Source organism: Rhincodon typus, chromosome 25 (assembly GCF_021869965.1).
Source record: "Rhincodon typus isolate 14 chromosome 25, sRhiTyp1.1, whole genome shotgun sequence".
NCBI classification, from domain to species: domain Eukaryota; kingdom Metazoa; phylum Chordata; class Chondrichthyes; order Orectolobiformes; family Rhincodontidae; genus Rhincodon; species Rhincodon typus.
This window is the reverse complement of record NC_063356.1, coordinates 28,690,639-28,703,447: the sequence shown is the minus strand read 5'-3', so window position 1 is coordinate 28,703,447 and position 12,809 is coordinate 28,690,639. Positions and strand designations below refer to the sequence as shown.

Below are 12,809 nucleotides of genomic sequence, written 5' to 3'. Positions count from 1 at the left end.
TACACCAGTAAGATGATGACTAACAATAAACTTCCAAAGCTTTATTTAATTTTAAACCAGGCAGGGTGACTCTGATTAGTCAAGAAATTGCACTAAGAGCTGAATTAGAGAATTGCTTGAAACAGACACAATGTGAGTGCATGATCTTTCTATCTGCAGAGAACAGGACCCTGTGTCTTCATATATATAGCTTCCGGTACTCACAAATGCGCTCCAACTGCCACCCTGATTGACAGTCTTAAATTGGTTGTCAGCATAATCCTAGTCACATTTAAGATTGTTTAGTAAATGTTACTAAACGGTAGAATCATAATTAATGTTGGGCACTGTTTTTTCAGTTTTGAAATACAGATTGGTTAGGATGGTCAGTACCTTGCTTCTTGGAAACAGCCAAAGAGATATGCCAATCTTTGGGACATAAATTACATACCTAGCACCACACCAGAACTGAAATCAATATATTATTAATGAGCATGATAATTTTCTGGCTTAATATCAGCATCCTGTTAGTGGCAAGCCTCCATCGTATTATGACTGCAATGCATGCTTAAGTGTAATTAATGCCACCCAAGTCTTGAGCACTTGATGGGAGAGTAAACTAGGATTTTCTTGGAGACAGGCCTAAGGCTAGGTCCTCCTTATAATAAAATATAGCCTATTCTTATGATCTGTAAACAGTTGCAAAAATGCATGTTGTTAAGTATTTAGATGTTGCAGCACACACAACATGGTGATCAGTGTAGGATCTGAACATTTAACTTAGCACCAATTCCAATGAAGCAAACAAGATAGTAACACAGAAGACTTCAAGCAATAAAAACAAACTACTGCAGATGCTGGGAATGTGAAATAAAACAGAAAGTGCTATAGAAATTCATCAGGTCTGGCAACATCTGCAAAGAGAGAAACAGAGTTAACATTTCAAGTCTGACATGACTCTTTTTCAGAAGCCAGACTTCAGATTTCAAAGAAAATAGATATTACCAATTGTCCAGTACAACAAGTCTCCAAAAAACCTTGTGACAACACAACACTGAAGAGTACTTCAAAGAATGTCAGAAAGCCTTTCAAACTTGATGAGAGAAATGTGAGAGCAGAAGAAATCTTCAGCTTAAAGGCAGAGATGTTGTGAGGCTGTGGTCTGTAGGAGTGATCCCAAGTCTGAGTTCAGTGAGTGAGTGAACAAACATTTTAGATTTCATAAGACAAAACTAAAAATCCCTGAAACAAAGGGAAAGCTTTAAATAGCACAGACATTCAAGCAGAAAGGATGAGAGGTCACAGCTCAGATCAGGCATCACTGCCATTCATGCAGATACCATGAAGCACCATTGTAAACATCAGAACATAAATATGGAGCAGGAGTAGGCCAACTGGCCCCTTGAGCCTGCTCTACCTTTCAATAAGATCATGGCTGATCTCTTCATGGTCTCAGCTCCACTTACCCGCCCGCTCACCATAACCCTTAATTTCTTTACTGTTCAACGATCCATCTTTAAAACATTCAACGAGGTAGCCTCAGCTGCTTCACTGGGCAGGGAATTCCACAGATTTACAACCATTTGGGTGAAGACGCTCCCCCTTCAACTGAGCCCACATCTGCTCCCCCTTATTTTGAAGCTATGCCCCTGAGTTCTAGTTTCACTGCCAGTGGAAACAAACTCCCTGCTTCTATCTTTTCTATTCCCTTCATAATTTTATATTTTTTATAAGATTCCCCACTCATTCATCTAAATTGCAATGAGTATTGGCCCAGTCTACTCAATTTCTCCTCATAAGCTAACCCTTTCAATTCCAGAGTCAACCTAGTGAATCTCCTCTGCACCCCCTCCAGTGCCAGTACATCATCTCAAGTAAGGAGACCAAAATAGCGTGCAGTACTCCAGGTGTGGCCTCACCATCACCCTATACAGCTGCAGCATAACCTCTCTTTTTTTAAAGTCCATCCCTCTTGCAATGAAGGACAATATTCCATTTGCCTTCTTAATTACCTGCTGCACCTACAAACCAACTTTTTGTGATTTGTGCACAAGGACACCCAGGTATCTCTGTACAGCAGCATGCTGCAATTTTTAACCATTTAAATAATAGTCCATTTTGCTTTTTTGCCTACCAAAATGAATGATCTTACACTCAAACTACATTGTACTCCATACGTCAGACCCTTATCCACTCATTTAACTCACCTATACCTCTCTGCGGACTTTCAGTGTCCTCTGCACACTTTGCTGTACTACTCATCCTAGTGTCATCTGTGAACTTAAACACACTACACTTGGTCCCTGACTCTAAATCATCTATGTAAATTGTAAACAATTGCGGTCCCTTCACTGATCCATGAAGCACACCACAAGCCACTGATTGCCAACCAGAAAACCACCCATTTCTCCCCACTCTTTGCTTTCTCTTAGCAATCTTCTGTCCATGCTAATACATTACCTGTAACATTGTGCAAATTTATCTTATGCAGCAGCCTTTTGTATGGTACCGTGTCAAATGCCTTATGGAAATCCACGTACACCACATCTACTGGTTCCATGTCATCCACAGCGTTTGTAATGTCCTTAAAAAATTCCAGTAAATTAATTAAACATGACTTGCTTTTTATGAATCCATACTATCTCTATCCAATGGGACAATTTCTATCCAGATGTCTTGCTATTTCTTCCTTGAATGTAGGTTCATTTTCCCCATTACAAAGGTAAGCTAATGGGACTATAGTTACCCGCTGTTTGCCTATCTCCTTTTTTAAACAGTGACATCACATTTGCTGTTTTCCAATCTGCCAGAATCGCCCCAGTGTCCAGTGAATTTTGGTAAATCACCACAAGCGTATTTGCTATTTCCTCCACCATCTCTTTTAGCACCCTGGGATTCATTCCATTAGGGCAGATAAAAAAGCAGAACTAACAGGCCAAGAGCGATATTCATAATCTGGGAGGAGTGAACCCAATTGTCTGGATATTAGGCAAGTTGGGAAGATAATAGACCCTGAGACTTTGCAGGAAAAGAAGTCAGTGGCTGTAAGGTTTCAATATGAGTGAATAAAGCCGGTTTGTACCTGACCTGGAAAGATAATTAGTCTGGGTGTTTCACTCATAGACATGCAGATCATGTTGCAGCCTGGAACTTTCTATTCATTGCTCAAGTAAATAAAATCAGGAGTTTTGTCATTGGATATTAGAGCTGCACAGGCCTGCTACTGGCTGTGCTACAATAGAAGCTCATGGCTTTATACAAATATTGCAGATCCCTGATCTGATAGCTCTTAAAAATTCTGTTCTTTGAATATTTGACCAACTTTGCTATATTTGCACATTATTTGTTGCAAAGGCGACATTGTATTCTGGAGCCAAGTAGCTAGGCGTGGACCATGAAATGTATATCAAGAGTCCAATGGGATATGTTATGTAGTTTGTGGGAAAGGGAAAGAAATTCTGGAGCCAAGTTTATGGGTCAGTTTTTTTTTTAATGTGGATTTAATTTTAGCACTATGTGGTACAGTGGGAGCTCCTGATCTTGTTTCTCTTGGGAATAAGTACTACTAAGAAATCTTTCCTCTAACTTTTCCTTGTACTAAAACTTTTCTGATTGCAGCTACATGAGTGCAAACATCTTACAGGGAGTGTTGGTTGCGTGTGGCCTGTTTATTGAGTTATCCGGTACATTCCAGATGGTGTAGCAAGACAACTGAAACACTGAACCCAATACTTTCTGAAACAACACAACCCAGATGGCTGTAACTGGTCCCATCTTGTCTGGTTCTGGCGTCTATTTTATTTTTGGTTTTGGAATCCAAAAGTTTGAAGTCTGAGCGCAACTTTGAAAGAGATTTGTTAAAGGAAAAGTAGTATATAATTTTAAAATCAAACAGATTATAGGATTACAGTCACAAAGTATCAGTAAGCATGTAAGATAGAACATAATGGGCTAAATTTTGCAGCTGGTGGGTGGGGAAGTGTTGACAGTGAAATGTCAGTATTCACCATCATTTCCCCTCTGAAACTATCCACAACTTAAGGATATTGGAGATGTGACGATTGACATGGAAATCCTAAAGTTGCAGTCTGTCATTGAGGGTTCTAAAACAGACAGTGTTTTCACGTTCCCCTCACGGCACACCCTTCCCTCCTGACTCCCTTGCTCCCAACAGCTCCCAACAGCACGTGATCTCAAATACAGTGCAAATTTTAACGTAAACACTACCTGTCCCTGCCACCATTTAAAATCCCTTTAAAATGTGGCATTTTGTTGGTGTAATTTGGTTTTTAATGTTGAGATGATTAATAAAATTTGTGAACTATGGAGAATTGACCCTGAAAAATAATTCTGTAATTTGGAGTGCTGTGCTGTTCTTCAGCTCAGAACTTTGTGGAATATTTTAGCTTTTACTTTTTATCCCATTTTAATATACCTATCTTTAATTTCTCTATGTAAAGTATTATTTTAGTATTCTTAGTCTTCCATTTGAGGGTCTGTGAAAATTTTTAATGTACCTGACTGCTTAGACAAACTGGTGACATTTTTGCTGCTTCAAACTGGGAATGCCTTAGTACAATGAACATATACTGTATCACTGCACAGTGAGACAGGTGCAATTCTGATAGTTTAACCAATCGATGGTAAGTGGTCCATGCTTCACCATTAACTGCAAACTCTGGTCCATAAAAGTTTCTTTGCCTGAGCAGTGTGCCTATCCAATTATATAACTGGCAGAAATCTCAGTATGGAATTAATTTAAGCTAAATCTCATCTCTGGTTAATTTGAATCCTACCACCTGTAGTCTGAGACTAAATTAAGGGGAAGGTTTATCTTACTAACATAAATAATTGGATGTTACTTGATCTCTATCTTTCCAGTTACGACAGTAAATCTGGATCGTATTGGTGAGCAAGCAGAATTGATGTTTGTGGTTGGGTAAGTGCCCTGATAATTAATTTGGTTTTTTTTTGTTCTAAGTTTTCAGCAGTTGGAGTTATAAAAGTAAAGTAGAGTAAATAATCCATGGAAAGATGCAGTTTATATATTTTATTACAAGTACAATGATACAGTCCTTTGATTATGTCCTTTTGTTAGCTATTTCTCACTTCCAAATGAATTCCCAACACAATTCCTGGTTAAAATCAGAATATGGGTACCAATAAAACTCCTTTATATATCATACATACTTTTGAAAAGAAATTGACCTATTTTTCTAATTAACCTGTTCAGAGATGTTCTGGAGCAAGTGGGACTTGAACATGGGCCTCCTGGTCCATGGGTAGGGACACTACCACTCCAACATAAGAAGACCCCTGAAAGCTGACATGAAGTGATGATGCTGTGTTATTAACAGATCCTTTCAGATGTCTTTTCTCAATGCTGACATTTTTGAAAGCAATGCCTCATGTAACCAGGTCCAAGCCATTACAAAGTTCTTCCTGGTAGCTGATAGCTATCGTTCCTGTCCGTTTTACATTTGGCTTATAGCCGACTGAACAAGACCTGCACATCGGGATATTAATGGTTACAGTGGGGAGCTGGAGGAACGCAGCAGGCCAGGCAGCATCAGAGGAGCAGAAAAGTTGACATTTTGGGTCAGGACCTGAAACGTCCACTTTCCTGCTCCTCTGATGCTGCCTGGCCTGCTTTGTTCCTCCATCTCCACACTGTGTATTCTCTGACTCCAGCATCGGCAGTTCTTACTATCTCTGGGATATTAATGGTACCTGTTTCGCTCTCACACAGGATAAAAACATTTACTATCTACTGATTCACTGATAATTAATCCTTTGTTTAACCCCAGAGAGCAGCTGCAAGTTACATTTAAGAATTTAACAATTACACTGCTACAACCTATCAAGAAGCCATTGTAATTCCACTGTTGATTTTGTTTCGTGTGATTGTGAAATGTTACTGATCCTGACTTTACACCTGAACAGAATGATTTAAGAGAATGGCAAGAGGGCTTGCCTCAGTGGTGTGATGGGTTCATGCTCTATACAATGGAGAAACAACTTCTAAATGTAATTATAGGTATAGTTGCACTAAGACTCCAAGCCTACTCTGAAAATGCCTACAGTCTTGGAGATGATGGTTAGCGCTAGAGATCAAAGGCAACTCTTTTGCTGCCATACCTCAAGTGATTTTAAATAGGGCCACATTCACAGCACCACTTAGCACTTCCACAAGTGCACATAATTCTAAACCCTGTAGGCTTTCATTCTCAATTGTATCTCTGGGACAATTGTATCAGACCTTGATCTTGATTTTGTTCATCATTTCATTTATGCTGTGTAGAGGGCCGTGTGCTTCATTTGAGCTCAACCAGGACTAAACTTAAAAAAAAGAAAACTGGAACCAGTTGTTCAGCTGTGTCAAGACATAGCATTGAGATTCTAAACAAACATTGACAAAGCCTTGCCATGGATAGTTAGATACACCGTGAGTGATCATTAACTGTCACCCCTAACAATTATCAGCGTGTGATGGGAATAAATATATGATGCTTCCGTGATTAATTCACCAGATCTGCCCCTCATTGTATTCATTCTCAGGCTCTAGACTCTTCTCAAAGTTTGCTTTGTCAGTGCCTTGACTTACTTTTTGATTTTGTATCTAAACCAGAACTAAGCTTGTAAGTGGCACGCATCCAACAATAACACATGCGTATTTCAGTGATGGATAGTCATAAGCGTTGTAACATAGTGCTATTCAGTGCTTCTCATTTTGTTTTATTTGTACTTTTTCTATTTTATTCAGCAAAAACAGTAGCCCACTGGAGGTGGATGATGAAGGGGGCACAATGTTTCTGCGGGTACTCATTCACCTCACAATGCACGATTATCCCCCACTCATTTCTGGATCTCTGCAGCTTCTTTTCAAACATTTCAGCCAAAGACAGGAGCTGCTGGCTACTTTTAAACAGGTGAGAGATGGCTTGTCCTAACAGTGACAGGCAAATAACTAACATAGATTTGGGCTTGAGGCAAGAAGTATAAAATGTAAAATGCTGGAAACCGTCAGCAGGCCAAGCATCATTTGTGGAGAGAGAAACAGATTTAATCTTTCAGGTTGATGACCTATCATCTGATCTTACTTTCGTATTGGGGCTACAGACAATTAGCCTGTTGATCAGTTTGTATGTCTTCATCTCAGATATGGACCTTCAAAGAGACCAAGTGGCCTGTTGCCAAACTACATATAGCGAAAAGGTTAATTGTGGAGGAAGGTCAAAGGGACACACACACTGTACACAATTTTAATGGGGATGTGAAGGCTTTTCCAACTTCAACAGCTGGACTTCATTCCATAGATTTTCTCCAACGTCCACCCCAATGCCAAGCAGTGGGTGAGGACAGGAGATTTGGGCACCTGGATGGTACAGCCAAGGAATTATATGATTACTCCCTGGCAGTATGTCCAGATGAAGATGGTGGTGGGCAGACACAATGTGGAACCGAGGACAATCACACCAGCTATCATCTCCTGATAGGTTAGACCTGACAAGGAAGCAGTCACTGCTATACAACTCTTCAATTAAAACTGTAGATGGGGTCCCAGTGACTTCACTGGGCTCTGACCTGCATATTTATACAAAAATCAGCTCAGCAGTTTGAAGTTTTCATTGTTGAATGGGAAAGATTCAGAAAGGCTGAAGAAAATAGTTTGAAAGAATTGGGGGAGTGGAAAACAAGTGAAGTGAAGATAGGTCTATAGGCACATATGGAGGGTCAAATAATTTTGTTTTTTTTAAATAGCAATGCTTGAAAATGTTTAAGATCAGTTTTGTAACTCATTTTACACATTGGCGTCAAATCATGCTTGTCATATTTCACCAAGAAACACGAAGATTAGAACTCCCAAATTAATAGCCAAATTCAGTTTTGTTTTAGCACTGACACAGGCTGAATCAGTTCTAAAACTCAGTTTGTAATATGTGCTGTATTAATGGCATTCCAATAATGTAGGCATGTGTCTCAAAATGTGACTTCATTAAGACTGAACATTTTCAGATACAGTACACACTATGAAACCCAGATTTTCCGGCTGACATTGTTTTAACATCATCAATGTATTTTCTGTCACTTTGAAACATTCTTAATCAAAGTTGTTCCAGCTCTGATATATTTAGCCCCTCTCCTAGTTGCATCTTTACTCTGCTACTTGTGTGTATCTGTCTTCGTCATTACACCTAGCGAAGCCATGTATGGTATAAAGATCGTTTTTTTTTTACTTTTCTGTATTTTTTAATTTTATACTGAAAGGGTTAAGGAACTGTTTTAAAACCATGGATTGTTGAAGGATTGCTGTTCTTTTTAAAAGCAAGTAATCTTGTATTCATTGTAAGTGCAGTTTACACAGCTGCTTTTTCAAGCAGTAGTGAAAGTCCCTGGCAAAACCCCCGGAGCCATATACAAATGAAGATTTGGCTGTCAATGAGTAGTCTGTGAACTAATAACCAGATATTGATGAGAAAGACCTGTCAGCCAACAATTTTGTGATCAGCTACCACGGAGCTTAACAGCTTGGGGATGTGAATGTTCAGGAGAAACTATTGGACCTTTTGAAAGGAAGGAGCATTTTTTTGCTCCGCAGTAAAAGACATCACAAATCTAAAGATAGCCAGTTTATTTCCCCTTTCCGGTTGCTGTGACTTTTAATTGATGGAGCAAAGAATCAGTTCGTAATTGTGAACCAGTCATCTTACAAGGCAGAGACCATTGAACTGTTCCAGTTCTTTTTCTCTGCACATAACACCCATGTTTCTTTTTCTTGTCTGTGCCTGACTGTGAGGGTGTGTAGTGGGAACTTCATAAGACAGTTAACATTTAACTACTAGAGTTATATGTTGATGGTTCGTTATTGTTTATCTGTAACTAGAATCTATTTATTTGTAACAAATAGTAATTTTTGTTAAGTACAGAAACCTTTCTGTCAACCTGGGTCTGAAAGACAGGTAAATTGGGAATTCTCCAAGCTTTTTCAAAACTTTAACTTTTGTGTCGATTCTGGGAACAAGGGGCTTGATTTCCTGTGTGCTGCCCCAGTGAGGCCTAAATCAGATAAATAAGAAACAAAGTCCTTTTTCACGATTGTTGTTAGCGGCTAAAGAATTTAATATCCCCTGAAAGTTCCACTTTGGAACCAGTCAAGCATCACATCAGGTATTGCTTCTAAATTTAATATATTTTAAGATTTCAAGCGTATTTGTTTAAACCATTATGAACAAATAATGGGATTGATACAAGGAATTATATATTTACAGTAGAATGCATTTCGCTGACTTGCAAATAGGCATGATAATAGGCACAAAATTGTCTTTTGTTTTCTATGATGTTTTCAATCTATTAAAGTACACAGTGAACAAATCCAGTGATTTAAAATTCTTTTCATGACTTGTCATGGTTTGTTTGTTTCCTGATAATTAGCTGTCAGATTAAAAATAAGTTGCTGCCATACAGTTAACCAAACAAATCGTGTTGACTTTGTTTTCTCCCTTTGAGTTTACATATTGAAAATCCACAAGTTTTCTACAGGGATATGAACTGAAGCCCATTATTAAGATGCTTGTATATAATGACTGGATTTAAAGAGATACTTGCTAATGAAAACTGGAAAAATCTGGATATTGTTGCCATCACAAACAGAAGTCTGACAATCACACTATGTTATTACCATAGCAAAGGAAATCATTGAAAAAGTTGCTTTAAATATTCCAACGCCTCTATTCTGTTGTAATTGGTTCTCTTTCAAAGAGCTTTTACATGGAAGAAATGAAAGTGATGTCTTTGTTTTTGTTCCCTAAAGGAAAGTATTATTAAATTGGAGAGAGTTCAGAAAAGATTTGCCAGGAAGTTGCCAGGTCTGGGTGATTTGAGTTATAAGGAGAGCATGGGTAGGCTGGAACTTTTTTTACTGGAGTGCAGGAGGTTGAAGGGTGACCTTATAAATGTTTATAAAGTCATGAGGGGCATAGATAAGATCAATAGCAAAGGTCTTTTCCTTAGGAAGGAAGAGTTCAAAACTCGGAGACATATTTTTAAGGTCAGAGGAGTGAGATTTAAAAGGGACCTGAGGGGCAATTTTTTTCAAAAAAAAGGGTGGTTCATATGTGGACTGAACTGCCAGAGGAAGTGATAGATGCAGATACAGTTATAATATTTAAAAGATATTTAGATAGGTACATGAATAGGAAAGGTTTAGAGGGATCTTGTCCATAAGTGGGACTAGTTTAGTTCAGAAAACTTGGTAGCATGGATGAGTTGGACCGAAATGTCTTTTTCTGTGACGCACGTCTCTATGATTCTCTGACTCTATGATTCTACCCTGTTAGGTCCAGCTTCTCATATCACCTCAAGATGTTGATAACTACAAAGTGATCAAATCTGATTTGGATCGCCTCCGTACAATGGTGGAAAAGTCCGAGCTCTGGGTGGACAAAAAAAGCAACAGAGGAGCAGAAGGGAAAAAACCAACATCAGAGGTAACTACCCTCCTATACATCACATTTCAAAGCCCTGTGCCTTCTAATCTTCATGGTTCCCAGTTTGATAATGTTTCATGTTTACAAATTCTCCTTCTTGTTTTCAAATCTTGTTGTGGCCTCAGACCTCCCCATCTCTATAACCAACTCCAGCCTTCTGAGATCCTGGCACTCTTTCATATTTGGCCTATGACATTGATTTTTATTACTCAAACGTTCATGGGATGTGGCTGTTATTGCTCATCCTGGCTTTCCTTGAGAAGATGATGGTGAGCTGTTTTCTTCAATTACTACAGTCTGTCTGGTGTAGGTTGACCCACAATGCTGTGAGGGAGGGAGATCCAGTATTTTCACCGAATGACTGTGAAAGAACAGTGGTGTGTTTCCAAGTCAGGATGGTGAGTTGCTTGAAGGAAACCAAGCACCTGCTGCCCCAATCAATCTAGATGTAGTGAACATGGGTTTGGAAGGTGCTGTCTAAGAAACCTTGGTGAGTTTCTGTAATGCATTTAATAGATGGTACATACTGCTTCTACTGAGCATCAGTGGTGAAAGGTGTGAATGGTTTGTGGATATGGTGCTAATCACATGGGCTGCTTTGTCCTTCATGGTGTCAAGCTTTAGCTCGGTTGGCTGGGTGGCTGGTTTGCACTTCAGTATGATGCCAACAGTGTGGAACAAAAACAGAAGTTGCTGGAAAAGCTCAGCAGGTCTGGCAGCATCTGTGAAGAAAAAATTAGAGTTAATGTTTTGGGTCCAATGACCCTTCCTCAGAACCAACAGTGTGGGTTCGATTCCTGCACCCATGCTGAGGTTACCATGAAGGTCGCATCTTCTCAACCTTGCTCACTGCATGGTGATCTACAGGTTAAACCACTGCCAGTTTTCTGTCCCTGATGAGAGAGTAGCCCTATGGTTATCTGGGACTGCAGTGATTTGGATATACCAAGCTTCTTGAATGATGCTGGAGTTGTACTCCTCAAGGCAAGTGGAAAGTATTCCATCATATTCCTGATTGGTGCTTTGTAGATGGTGGACAGGAGATGAGTTCATTATTCCTAGCCTCTGACTTGTTCTTGTGGTCACAGTTTTTATGACTGTTCCAGTTCAGTTTCTGGTCAGTGATAACTCTTTAGATGTTGATAGTGGGGAACTCAGTGATGGTAATGCCATTGACTGTCATGGGGTGATGGTTAGATTCTGTCTTGTTTGATATGGTCATTGCTTGAATTTGTGTGGTGTGAATGTTATTTTCCACTTGTCTGCCCAAACCTGGAGATTTTCTGTGTTATTCTACATTTGGATATGGACTTCTTCTGGCTGAGGAGTTGCAAATCGTGCTAAACATTATGCAATCATCAATGAACATGCCTAATTCCAACCATATAATGGATGGAAGGTCATTGATGATGCTGAAGATGATTGGTCCAATGACACTACCCTGACGAGCTCCTGAGGAGATGTCCTCGAGCTGAGATGACTGATCTCCAACAACCATAGCCTTCTTCCTCTGTGTCATGTGTGACTCCAACGAGGGGAGAGTTTGTCCCCTGATATCCGTTGATTCCAGTTTTGCTAAGACTCCTTAATAACACACTCAGCCAAATGTAGCCTTCATGTCAAGGGCAGTCACTCTTATGTCACCTCTCTAACTCAATTATTTTGTTCATGTTTTAATCTAGTCTGTAATAAGGTCAGGAACTAAATGGCCCTAGTGGAACCCAAACTTGGCGTCAGTGAGCATATCCTTGCTGAGCAAGTGTTGCTTGACAGCCATTTGATGACTCTTCCCATTTCTTTACTGATAATTGAGAATAGACTGATGGGTTAGTAATTTGCTGGGTAGGATTTGACTTGCATTTTCTGTGCAGGGCACACCTGGGCAAATTTCCACTTTGTCAGGTGGATGCCAATGTTGTAACTGTACTGGAATAACTTGGTTAGGTGCAGAGCAGGCTCTGGAACATACATCTTCAGTATTATTGCTGTAATATTGTCAGGGTCCATATCTTTGCAGTATCAAGTGCCTCCATCTGTTTTGTGATATAATATGGAGTGAATCAAATTGGCTGACAACTGGTATTTGTAATGCTCTGGACCTTTGGAAGAGACTGAGATAAATCATCCACTTAGCACTTCTGGCTGAAGGTTGTTGCAAATGCTTCAGCCTTAGTTTTGAAATGGGGACCCCCTTCATTGAGAATGATAATGTTTGTGAAGCCTTCTCCTCCAGTGAGTTGTTTAATTGTCCACCACCATTCTCGACTAGATGTCGCAGGACTGCAGATCGTAGATCCATTGGTTGTCAGACAGGTAAATGATATCATTCCATGTCATTATCAG

At 39.5% G+C, this 12,809-nt stretch overlaps 1 protein-coding gene across 3 annotated transcripts in view; it reads left to right on the top strand.

The window, feature by feature from the left end:
• The window catches only part of itpr3 (inositol 1,4,5-trisphosphate receptor, type 3), a 252,756-nt gene that overhangs the window by 151,103 nt on the left and 88,844 nt on the right, over positions 1-12,809 (top strand). For all 3 annotated transcript variants that reach the window (XM_048612294.1, XM_048612293.1, XM_048612295.1), the window contains 3 exons: positions 4,861-4,918; positions 6,743-6,908; positions 10,317-10,466. In XM_048612294.1, the coding sequence (XP_048468251.1) occupies positions 4,861-4,918; positions 6,743-6,908; positions 10,317-10,466 (374 nt within the window). The remainder of the gene's footprint in view (positions 1-4,860; positions 4,919-6,742; positions 6,909-10,316; positions 10,467-12,809) is intronic.